Source organism: Macaca nemestrina, chromosome 14 (assembly GCF_043159975.1).
Source record: "Macaca nemestrina isolate mMacNem1 chromosome 14, mMacNem.hap1, whole genome shotgun sequence".
Lineage (NCBI taxonomy): Eukaryota > Metazoa > Chordata > Mammalia > Primates > Cercopithecidae > Macaca > Macaca nemestrina.
Genome location: NC_092138.1, coordinates 71,135,339 through 71,147,439, shown reverse-complemented (window position 1 = coordinate 71,147,439; position 12,101 = coordinate 71,135,339). Strand labels below are relative to the sequence as shown.

Genomic DNA, 12,101 nt, shown 5'->3' with positions numbered 1-12,101 from the left:
GCTAAAGGATTTATTGATAGGGTAGGACTCAAGTTAAGACTCAAAGCATAAATAGATTAGACAGAGGAACGGTGGAAGCCAAAGGGAAGCTATAATGCACATGGCATTCTTAAGAACAAAGAGTAGCAACCTAGGTAGAGTATGATACATTCAGACTGGGGAAGGGTATATGTCAAAGTTGGAAAAGTAGGCTGAAACTAGATTATGGAAAAATTTTAATTCTAGGTAAGACATGTTTTCTTCATCATATGGACAAGGAAGACACTAAAGGCCTTTTGAAGACAGCACAAGGAAAGCCGGGTTTTACATGAAAATTAGTTGAGATAGTTGCCTAGAGCTGGTGGTTAAGTGAATGGGGAGTGACTAATAATGGGTGTGGAAGTTCTTTTAGGGGTGAAGGAAATGTTCTAAAATTAGATTATGATAACACTTTTACAACTCTGTAAATATACTAAAAACCACTGAATTGCACACTTTATAAACAGGTGAACTTAATGGCATGTAAATGGTATCTCAATAAAGATATTAAAATAATTAATTGGATACCAGCATACAAGATAATGGGGCAAGGGAACTAGGAAGATGATATATATATATGTATAATATATATAATATATATAATATATATAATATATTATACATATATATCATCTATACATATATATGTATAATATTATATATATTATACATATATATTTTATATATATCACCTGATATATCTATCAGGTGACCAATTAAAAGGTTAATACATAATCCATTAACTGGGAATGGTGGTACACACCTGTAACTCGAGTTACTCGGGAGGCTAAGGCACAAGAATCGCTTGAACCCAGAAGGTGGAGGTTGCAGTGAGCTGAGATCACACCACTGCACTCCAGCCTAGGTGAGAGAGCCAGACTGTGTCTCAAAAAAATAAAGAAAGTTAGTACATAATCCAAACTTGTGGCAATAAAAAGCTAAGCTAAATCTCAGCAGTAGGAGTAGACACTAGACACACAGAAAAAATAAAAATGGTTTGAGGATGTTTTGGAAAGTGAATGAGCTCAGAAACTCAGATCTGGAAGGGTCCTTGGAGGCCATCTGGTTTGATAAAGGAGTATCTTTCATTTTATAACCCTCAGAGCCTATGTCTACTTGAACACTTCCAAAACTCGTAATATGGTTCATTCTAATACCATCAGATTTTCTTTATGTTGAATGAAATCTCGCTTCAACTTGATGCAGACTTCCTCACATCTGTTTACCCTCTCCCCTCTATTAACCAATCTTCTATTTTTAAGCTCAGATTTTCCCAGTCCCATTCCTATTCCAACAATTTACAACTATCTTGAAGAGTGGTACCCAGTACTAACTCCTGTACATTTAAGTGTTCAGTAGAACAAAATTGTTCTCTTTATTGAAGATGCTTGTAATACAGAATTATGTAAAAATGACTCCAAATGTGAGCCTAACGATGGGGGTTCTGTAGAGAGAATGTAGTAAGCTGAGTTCAAGTTTAGATCTCCAGTCATTCAAAAAGTATTTTTTAAGCATCTATTATGTTCCAGGCACTATGGTAGTTCCACAAGTTTGAAGCAATGGCAAAACAAACAAGTAAGTACAAGGCAACTGAATATGTGAAACCAGTGCTTAGAAAAAGATCCAGACTCGAGAAGAAGTATTAAGGTTCACCAAGGTAATAGCTCAGAGGGGATTAAATATATAAAGGTAATTAAGAAAGCAAGGAGGCAGAAAAGAATTCTGGAATCATGGTACAAAGGGAAGTAGCAGCATTTAGGGCCAGCAAGTCTGAATTCCAGTCGCTGTTCTGCCATTCTATATGGGCAAAACTCCTGCAGTTTCAGCTTCTTCATCTGCAAAATGAGGATAAACTTGATTGTTATGAGAACTAAATAACACAAATATGTGAAAGCACCTGGCACATAGTAGGGCACTTGATTAATAACTATTAAATGAAAGAATATCCTACTGATGTCACTTATGAACAATAATATTAAATGGCAAGACAGATAACTAACCCACCAATGGTGAGACTGTTGAGCACAGCCAGGTTACTGAACATGAAACTAGGAAACAAAAGTTTTAAAAATAACCATAATAACACTGACATTGAACTCAGTAACACAGTGTTTAATATTCATAGTGATCTTAGGTAGTAGATATTACTGTCCCTAATTACAGATGTGATCAATGAGGCTCAGAGAAATCAAGACACACAGCTAGTAGGCACAGACCAAGTCTGACTCCAGAGGGCAAGCTCTTAGCCATTACAGTATTATTTCTCCAAGCTATCCTAGGAGATGTGTAGGAAACAGATAAAAAGCAGAATGGCCAAGCACCTGCTCTCCAGGCCAAGTAAATTAGCCAACTTCAAAAAGGAAAAATAAAAAGGCTCAAAAGATGTAACATAACATGGTTTCAGAAACAACAGCAGAGATGTCACCTGCACACAGTAAGAACTGAGCACAGAATGATCCTGCCTAAACAAGCCCTTAGTCAAGTGGTGACAGGCACGATGAACAACAACTGCAACTGCTAGTCTCTGAACAGTGTGTGTGTGTGTGTGTGTGTATGTACAATACAAAAAGTATACTTGGTCACCAAATGGCTCCTTTCACCCACAGAGGCATTCAGAAACAAATCCACCACCAGCTGCAGTGCTTTCAAATACAAAGGATAGTTGTGGTTCTAAGGGATGATGTTATGAAAAAACCCAGTACCAGATGGCTTATCTGCAAAGGCTTGTTCCACTGGCTATCTGTCCTGGTCCAACAGTGTACAACCAAAATAAAGCATGAGGAGTTGCTATTAGCAATGGAGACACATACCTGGAAGGTAAACTGCCGAGGTCACAACTATATCAACACTGCATCAGTAACCCTAGGGCTCATTATTTCTATAAATCTCTACAGTTAAAAAATTCAAAATATTCTGTCTTGCTTCCGCTATACTACCCTGCACCCCCCAGCCTTCATCACTAACATATCCCTCCACACATCCTTCCCTAACCACAGTCTGCTCGGACTCCATTAAGGAATTATCTTCCGCTATGTAAACTACTGCCCACACTCCAATGCCTCCCACTCTCCCAATTCTAAACCCCACCGTCCTCCATACCAGCCCTGATTCCTCCTTTCCTAGCCTGCCCACTGTGCTCAGAGAAACACCCCTTCTAACATGAATAAGTTCATCTACCTCAACTACTCCCTTAGAAAATAGTCCTTTCATCTTCCTGATGTACCAAGACCACATTACTTCCTAGATTCCCTTCCTTCCCTCTTCCCCTGATGTGCTCACCACTGTCACTTCCAGCCCAGCATTCCACTCTCAGCTCCCCAGCACCTTCCTCTCTTAGGAGCCTGCTAATCATCCTCTGCATGACTCTCCACCAACCTCCATGACATTCTCTGATTTCCTTCATTGATCTTAGCGTTTGGCTCACAGTCTTTCCTTTTGATGAGGCATATCTGTCAAAATCATTTTTAAAAGGGCACATCAAAAGGGCTGGACCGAAATATCTAAACAGTCACCAGTAATGGAAATGATATCAGTATCTCGCTATCTCAGGTATCCCTGGCCAGCAGCAGGAGGAGAGACTAATGAGGCTCAAGGATGAGACCAAAGATGGGGTGGGGTTTGGGATAAGGTGGAGCTTAGGAACAAAGTGAGAATATCTTCATAATAATAAAAAGGGTGGTATGGTTAGATTATAGGCTGTATGAGCATATTTTTGAATCAAAATGGTCACATTAAAATGTCATATACCACAAAGAAACTTCCTGCAGGTGGAAATGGTATTGATTATAAGGTATGGTATATGTGAAGTATATCCATTGATCAAGATTTGCGCATTTCAGTGCTATAAATTACATCTTTAAAAACTATAAAACGAGAATAATGATAATCACATGGGTGGAGGTATACAAAGAATGACAATGCTGACAACTGTTGAAGGTGGGTACTGGGTTTATGAGGTTTATTATACTATTCTGTTTATGTATCATAAATACATGTTTTCTAAACGTCACAAACCCATCTCCCATACAACTCATGCTCAATCACATCCTTTATGGTAACTGTTGAAGGTGGGTACTGGGTATATGAGGTTTATTATACTATTCTGTTTATATATCATAGATACATGTTTTCTAAATGTCACATACCCATCTCCCATACAACTCATGCTCAATCATATCCTTTATGACTTCAACATCTACAACAGAACTTCTAACACTCCAATTTCAATATTTACCACAAGTTTTCCAACAGCCCAAGAAAAGCTCTAATTCAGCAGCTATTCTAGACATTCAAATGCTCCATTTCACCAGCACTCTTCTCTAAGAGTTAAGTTTTAAAAGACATTTCTTACTGAGCACTATCTTCCAATCTTTCCAGCTTCTTGCTGGTGCAGTGTTCCCGCTTTTCATTTTGTAGCCTCTATCCCCAGATCACTGCCTTACCTACCCAATCTTGACTGTGTGTTGCAGACGTGGATATTTACTAAGGGCCTCCTATAAATGCTGTGAGAACAAAAAATAAAATAAAAGCAAATAAGGTAAAAACAAATAAACAAACACAATAAAAATAGAGTTACCTTTTAACCTCTATTTCCTGTGAGAACACTTTTACGATTTGGGTTTCATCTTTCATCCTTCATGGAAGAAACTTGGTCCAAGATTGTCAATGATCCCCTTGTCTTCAAATTCTAGCATAGTTTAGTCCTTGTCTTCTCATACCTTTCTGTAGCTTTTTAAGCTACTGGTCATCTTTTCCCTCATAGCTTCTGTGTACTCTTCTTGATTTTCTTCCTCTCAGTCCTCTTTCTGCTTCATCCCAAGTTGGACCTTCTCTCCTTTCTAAATAATAGTGCGTCCAACAGAACTTTCTTCAACTCTGAAAATGTTCTATATCTGTGCTGTCCCATATGGTAGTCACTGGTCATATCTGGCTACTGAACATCTGAAATAGGGCTAGCATGCTTTTAATTTTTTTTTTTTTCAAAACAGGGTCTTGCTTTGTCGCCCATGCTTAAGAGTAGTGGTGCGATCTCAGTTCACTGCACCCTCGACCTCCTGGGCTCTAGCCATCCTCCCACGTCAGCCTCCCGAGCAGCTGGGACCACATCGCATACCACCACAACCAGTTAATTTTGTTTAGAGACAAGGTCTCACCATGCTGTCCAAGCTAATTTCATTTAAATTTAAATTTAAATAGCTACATGTGGCCAGTAGCTACTATAACAGACAACACAACTCTCTCTCATTCATTCTTGTGGCTTCAGTTATCACCTCTATATCCAAAGACGATTCACAAATTTATACTGAACAAAGTGACCTGGATGAGTTCCACAAGCACCTCAAAGTCTAAAATACAGTCAACCATCTCCACCATCAACTCCTCCCTTACTTTATTCCAAACACCTTCACCTACCTAATATCCTTAGTTCTGTGAACAGAATTCATTATCTAAGCCATCTGAGCTTGAAGTCTTAAGTCATTTTTAACTCTCTGTCTCTCATATCTAAGAAGATGTTTATTCCTTTTGACTTTACCTAACTGATATCCCTGCCTCCATCCCAATGTATACAATATGCACAATATTTCTGCCAGGTATCATTCTTTCAAATGGTTAACTTTGTAGCCTTGCTTTTTTCAAATATATTAATGATTCCCCACTGCCCACAAATAAAGTCTAAATTCCCTAGAGTAGCACAGAATTCAACACTACACAATCTGGCCCCAAGCTATCTTTCTAGCCTTGCCTTCCACTTCTACCTCTTAAGCCTCCTATTCTCCAGCCCAAAGGAATCCTTACCTTTCTCCAACACATCCTGTCATAGCGTTGTGTGCATATCTATGCTCACGCTCTCCTATCCTTAGATATCCTTCTGACTCCTGTTCATCCTTCATGGTTCACTCAAGTTCCACTTCTTCCACAACATTTCACAGATTCCCACTGTTCCCCACCAAAAATTAACCTCAACTTTTCTAAATTCCCATTGCACTTTTAAACTGTACTGCACGTATAGCAATAATCAGTTTCTACTTTGTTAGAAGTTGGTTATCTGCACTTACTATATCACAAGATCTTTAAAGATGCATATATTTTAGATATCTTTCTAACTACAAACAGTAAAATGACCAGTATAAATTAGGTATGTAATAAATTATATCTACTAACTATGATAATTTCATTTAAATTAGAGATCAATTCTTATGTGTAAAAGATTTTCAGTGTCTTAAAAGTGGCCCAGGCTCTAAATTATCCATTATCAATGGCACACAAGTGCTTTGGAACACACCATTCCCCAAACTGCCCTAAGTATGAGCTTCCAAATACTGAAAAATCGCCTTCCTATTCTAGTCAAGTACTATCAATATAGTGAATAAAACTGAATCTGACCTATTTTGTCTCCTACGAGAACACAGGAAATTTTCTATTTTAAATACAGTATTGTGTATCAACATAGGAGACATATTTCAGGAGCTCATACCAACCTTTTTATTATTATGAAGACATTCTCACTTTGTTCCTAAGCTCCACCTTGTCCCAACCCCCACCCCATCTTTGGTCTTATCCTTGAGCCTCATTAGACATATTTCAGAGCTCATCTAACTCAGGTTTGATATGATTCAAGTAAGAGAAGTAACAAATTACTCAATGATAACAGCTACCATTTGTTGAACACTTACAAGTATATCCGACACTGTTTAAAGCACTTAACATGTATTATCTCATTTAGTTTTTATGAAACTCTATGAAACAGGTACTATTATCACTCCCATTTTACATATTGTTTAGAAATTAGGTATAAAAGGTAGATCACATATCTTTTAATGATATAACCAAACAAATGGATAGATGATGACCCTGTGATTATATAGAGGTCCTGGCCTAGAAGGCCAAAGATATAGACCTGTTTCAGTTAACCAGATACAACCTCATTGATCCTCAATCTTCCCATTGGTTCTTACCTATCAGAGCAGTTATAAGAATCAAACAAAATAATGGGTGTGAAAACAAGCAAGAAGAGCAATGGCTTTGAAGTCAAGGGACCTGGAATTCAGCCTCTGTTCTGACCTTTACTACATGAGACCTTGTGTAAATAAAACCTACTGCTTCTTTGAGCCACATCCACTCTTTAGACAAGCACAGAGTACCTACTTATGTGCCAGATATTCGGCTAGGGTTAGGGATACAGAGTGAACATGACAGACAGGTTCTCCTCTCCTCACAGAACTCATAGCCTAGAGGGGGTTACAGATGAATAAAAAGGCAGTTATAATAGAGTGGGCTATATAAGGGAGTATACAGGAAAGGTATCTAATATAGACTTAAGAGTCAAGGAGTATTTCCCAAAATAAAATGACTTCCAAGGTAAGATTAAAAGGATAAAAAGGAATTAATCAGGAAAGGAAATAAAGAGTTTCAGGCAAAAGGAACAAGGTTCAAAGACCTGGGCATCAGGCACATGTTAACAGGAAACTCTAGAGGAGTAAAGAGGATTTTTATAAAACATATTGAGAGATCTTGCATGTACATCTAAAATTATCTCAATACAAGCTTTAATCAAAGAAAGCACATATGAGAGAACCTTATAAAATGAGATGCACTTTGGCTATTTCTGTTACTATTAATACTAATTAACTGTGTTATGTATATTACTATAGAGAGCAAAGTTAGAGGTGTTGTTATAATGGAAACAGAACTAATAAGGACAGCTAGTGACCATATTTCCATAGCTGGCCAAAATTTGGAGACGCATGATTCAGTACCTTTCACATCTGGTCGATATTGTAGTCCATCATCTTTCTTTCCCAACAAACTATTGTCATCTGTATCTGTAAGAGAAAACGGTTCTCAAATTAAGATATATACAATGGTTAAGTCATATCATGATACTCCCAATAATTCCAAATCATTCCAAGTTCTTAACCTCTGTCCCCTTATCCTGCTCACGTTGTCTACTATTCTCTAAAACAATTATGTCATTTCTGTCTGAGGCCTCAAGGCATCCCAGGTATAAGTGCTCTTTGCGTGCTCTTTGCATGATGAATAGTCAGTTTCATCTATACTTCAGCTCCAATGTCACCTCCTTTAAAAACTCTTTCCTATGCAAACTAAAACAACACCTACTCTGAAAAGAAAAGGTTAACCCTTTCTTTCTCTAAAAGACAACTGCCTCAAGATTTACCTTCTCCTACCCACTGTTACCCTGGAAACATCAGATTAAGATAAATGGGGACTCTCAGCTGTGTTATGAAACGCTTACTATAAAAAATGACCCCTGATTTGAGAACTGCACCTGGACTGGGAAGACTATAAATGAGCCATAACCACGTGTTTAAAGCACAAGCTTCCCAATACTAGTGGGGGAGGCAAAGGAAAGACACAGTTAAGTTTGTGGATGAAAGATTACAGAGGGGACTAAGACAAAACTTAAGGCCCAATCACTCCAAAGGATGCATTTCAATTAAACTCTCAAGCTTGACTGACATAGTTTGGTTCCGTGTCCCCACCCAAATCTCATGTCTAATTGTAATCCCCAATGTTGGAAGAGGGGCCTTGTGGAAGGTGACTGGATCATGGTGGCAGATTTCCCCCTTGCTGTTCTCATAATAGTGAGTGAGTTCTCACAAGATCTGGCTGTTTATAAAAGTGCATGGCACCTCTCCCTTTGCTCTCTCTTCCTCCTTTTCCTGCCATGTAAGATGTGCCTGCTTCCTCTTTGCCATCCACCATGATTGTGTTTCCTGAGGTCCTCAGCCATGCTTCCTGTACAGCCTGTGGAACTGCAAGCCAATTATACCTCTTTTCTTTATAAATTACCCAGTCTCAGGTAATTCTTTATAGCAATGTGAGAATGAACTAATACACTGACCAAGTGCTCTGAACTTGAAATTCCAAAGAGTATCATTCAAACATGCATATTTTCCTCAGAGAACATAGTCCTTCCTTAAGCTAGTCTTCCCACCCAAGCTCTAAATGCCACCCCATTGGGGTGGGGGGACCATACTTCTTCAAGATCAAGGCTAAGTGGGACATCTAACCACAAGGGATCCCTGTCAGCAAATGGTGTCCTCTATCATGCCCACACTCAACTCCTACCTAAAAATTGTCTGATGAGCTTCTTGGGTATTCTTTGGTAGTTTAGACCAGAGGTACTGCAATCAATTGTGTAGTGTGTCACAAATAATTTGTAACCAATATAATGTACCTAATTTTGGCTTACAATCTTTTCCCTTCAGCTCAGATAAAAACATAATATCCCTTTAATAAGTCTAAAAAGAGAGGAAGAAGGGAACCAGTAAGCAAGAAAGATGTACAATCCTAGTCCATGAGTGTGTGCCTGGCCCACATATGTGACCAAGGAAATAATCCATCTTCCCAGCTCATCTGAATATTACTGAGGAAAGAAAATTAGGAACCTCTGGCTTTAGAGACTGAATATTTCTAGTAGGGGTGGAAAACAAAAACTCCTTGTTATATGGTATCATGGTTTCCAAGCTACGACAAAAAGCAAGAAGGGCAAAAAGAATCTTAAGCAAAAGGCAATAAATTTTCTTTACATTCTCTAACTTCACACCAAAATCTGTAATCACACATAATATGTACAGGGAAACATGATACAGATAATGGGAAAACAAAGTAAATTATTATGCTCTATAAAAAGAGGTTTAACAAATATATGGTAATACCATAGTTTTACTGAAATTAAAATATGTTATCTAACTCTTAAACAGCTATAATCATTCCAAATTTGAGATGACATTAGAACTATAAATAATAATTATAATTCCATGTTAGGATCAGTTAGCAACCAAGAACTAACTAAATAAAAACCAAGAAGCATGGTTTATGTCTTGAAAAGATGAAAATAAATGAAAAAAAACTAAATTAGTAATTAAAAAATCTGAAACACAAAGTAATAAAATAAAGCTTCGAGGATTTCTCATTTTGCAAATTTGAAACACTACCAAATGTACAATTATATGTATACAATAGTAAAGATGGGTCTCTGAATAAACAAAATGGATTTTACCTGTGCAATGGCCAAGATGCCTTATATCAATTTGTTCTTGCTTTATACAAGATGCTTCTCGAACAAAACAGGGATTGTTATAGGAACTCCCATCAGAAGCACACACAGGATTAAAACTGTATCCACTGCAATCTATATTACATACACACCTGTTGGAAAAGACAAAAATTACCTATATTTTACAACAAAAATATTTCACAATGCAGCAACAGCAAAAAAGACCAATTCTTTCTTCTGCTTTCTGTAACAGAAGGTCAACATATTGTTTTAAGTCACTGATAAAAGCTTAAACAAATATCTAAAAAAAAATTTAGGTGAGGATTTAGAGATAATTTCAGCAAGATATTATGAATCCAGTGGTTTGTCTAGAATTTTCGTATCTAGCTAAAGTAATCAGGAGACATCAATGACATTAACTAAAAAGCAAAATGGCATAGTGGAAAGGACACAGAATTATGAGTCAATAGTCACGAATCTAAATTCTACCCCTACTTATCACCAGATTTGTGTCCAAATTCTTCCGCTAAGTCTTAGTTTACTGATCAGTAAAATGGAGGCAATAATAATGGCCAGGCATGATGGCTCATGCCTGTAATCCCAACACTTCCAGAGGCCAAGGCAGGAGAATCACTTGAGCCCAGGAGTTTGAGACCAAAATATAAAAAACTTAGCCAGGCACAGTGGTGTGCACCTGTGGTCTCCGCTACTTGGGAGGCTGAGGCAGGAGCATCACTTAAGCCCAGGAGGTTGACGCTGCAGTGATCCATAATTGCACCACTGTACTCCAGCCTGGGGGACAGAGTGAGACCCTGTCTTAAATAAATAAATAACCTACCTTACCAAATAACTGGGAAGGTTAAAAAATATAATAGATATGAAATACGTAAAACAGAGACCCTCAAAAGTGTTTTCTAGCTACATGTCTACCTATGTAACTGAATGTCCACTGAACACTGAGTGTTGTACTACGGAGAAGGTGAAAGAAGTCCAAAGCAAGATCACTCCCCTCAAGAATGATACAATCTAGTTGGGAATAGAGAAACAAAAATAAAAATATAGAGACTCTCCTGTTTATAGTAACACAGAGGACTAGGAACCTTTACTAACCTTCCTGATAAAAACAACAGAAAATACTGGGCAAACATTTAAAAACATTCTCTTAAATACACTCACAAGTTGGTAAGAAAGTCAGAAATATTTAGGACAGAAGTTATAGGAACACAGGAACAGAGAAGGGCCAACTGAGCTCTCTAAAGCTGATTTTCACTTTGAAGGCATTTGCCAAACTGGGTAAATTCACTTACCAATTTTTTGGCTTTGCAGGCCTGATGTGGTTTGGCTGTGTCCTTACCCAAATTTCATCTTGAATAGTAACTCCTGGTGGGGGGTGACTGAATTATGGGGGCAGGTCTTTCCTGTGCTGTTCTCGTGATAGTGAATGAGTGTCATGAGATCTGATGGTTTTAAAAATGGGAGTTTCTCTGCACAAGCACTCTTTTTTCCTGCTGCCATCCACGTAAGATGTGACTTGCTCCTCCTTGCCTTCTGCCATGATTGTGAGGCCTCCCCAGCCATGTGGAACTGTAAGTCCAGTTAAACCTCTTTCTTTTGCCCAGTCTCAGGTGTATCTTTATCAGCAGCGTGAAAACAGATTAATATAATAAATTGGTAACAGTAGAGTGGGGTGCTGCCAAAAAGATACCTGAAAATGTGGAAGTGACTTTGGAACTGGATAATGGGCAGGAGTTGGAACAGTTTGGAGGGCTCAGAAGAAGACAGGAAAATGTGGGAAAGTTTGGAACTTCCTACAGACTGGTTGAATGGCTTTGACGAAAATGCTGACAGTGGCACAAACAATAAAGTCCAGGCTGAGGTGATCACAGATGGAAATGAGGAACTTGTTGGGAACTGGAGCAAAGTGACTCTTGTTATGTTTCAGCAAAGAGATTGGTGGTATTTTGCCCCTGCCCTAGAGATCTGTAAAACTCTGAAATTGAGAGAGATGATTTAGGGTATCTGGCGGAAGAAATAACTAAGCAGCAAAGCATTCAAGAGGTGA

The 12,101-nt window shown here is 38.1% G+C and overlaps 1 protein-coding gene across 3 annotated transcripts in view; it reads right to left on the bottom strand.

The window, feature by feature from the left end:
* LOC105480973 (transmembrane protein with EGF like and two follistatin like domains 1) overlaps positions 1 to 12,101 on the bottom strand; it is a 99,635-nt gene that overhangs the window by 22,026 nt on the left and 65,508 nt on the right. For all 3 annotated transcript variants that reach the window (XM_071078081.1, XM_011740203.3, XM_011740204.3), the window contains exons 6-7: positions 10,043 to 10,191; positions 7,776 to 7,841 (exon numbers count right to left, since the gene is read on the bottom strand). In XM_071078081.1, coding sequence (XP_070934182.1) covers positions 7,776 to 7,841; positions 10,043 to 10,191 — 215 coding nt within the window. The remainder of the gene's footprint in view (positions 1 to 7,775; positions 7,842 to 10,042; positions 10,192 to 12,101) is intronic.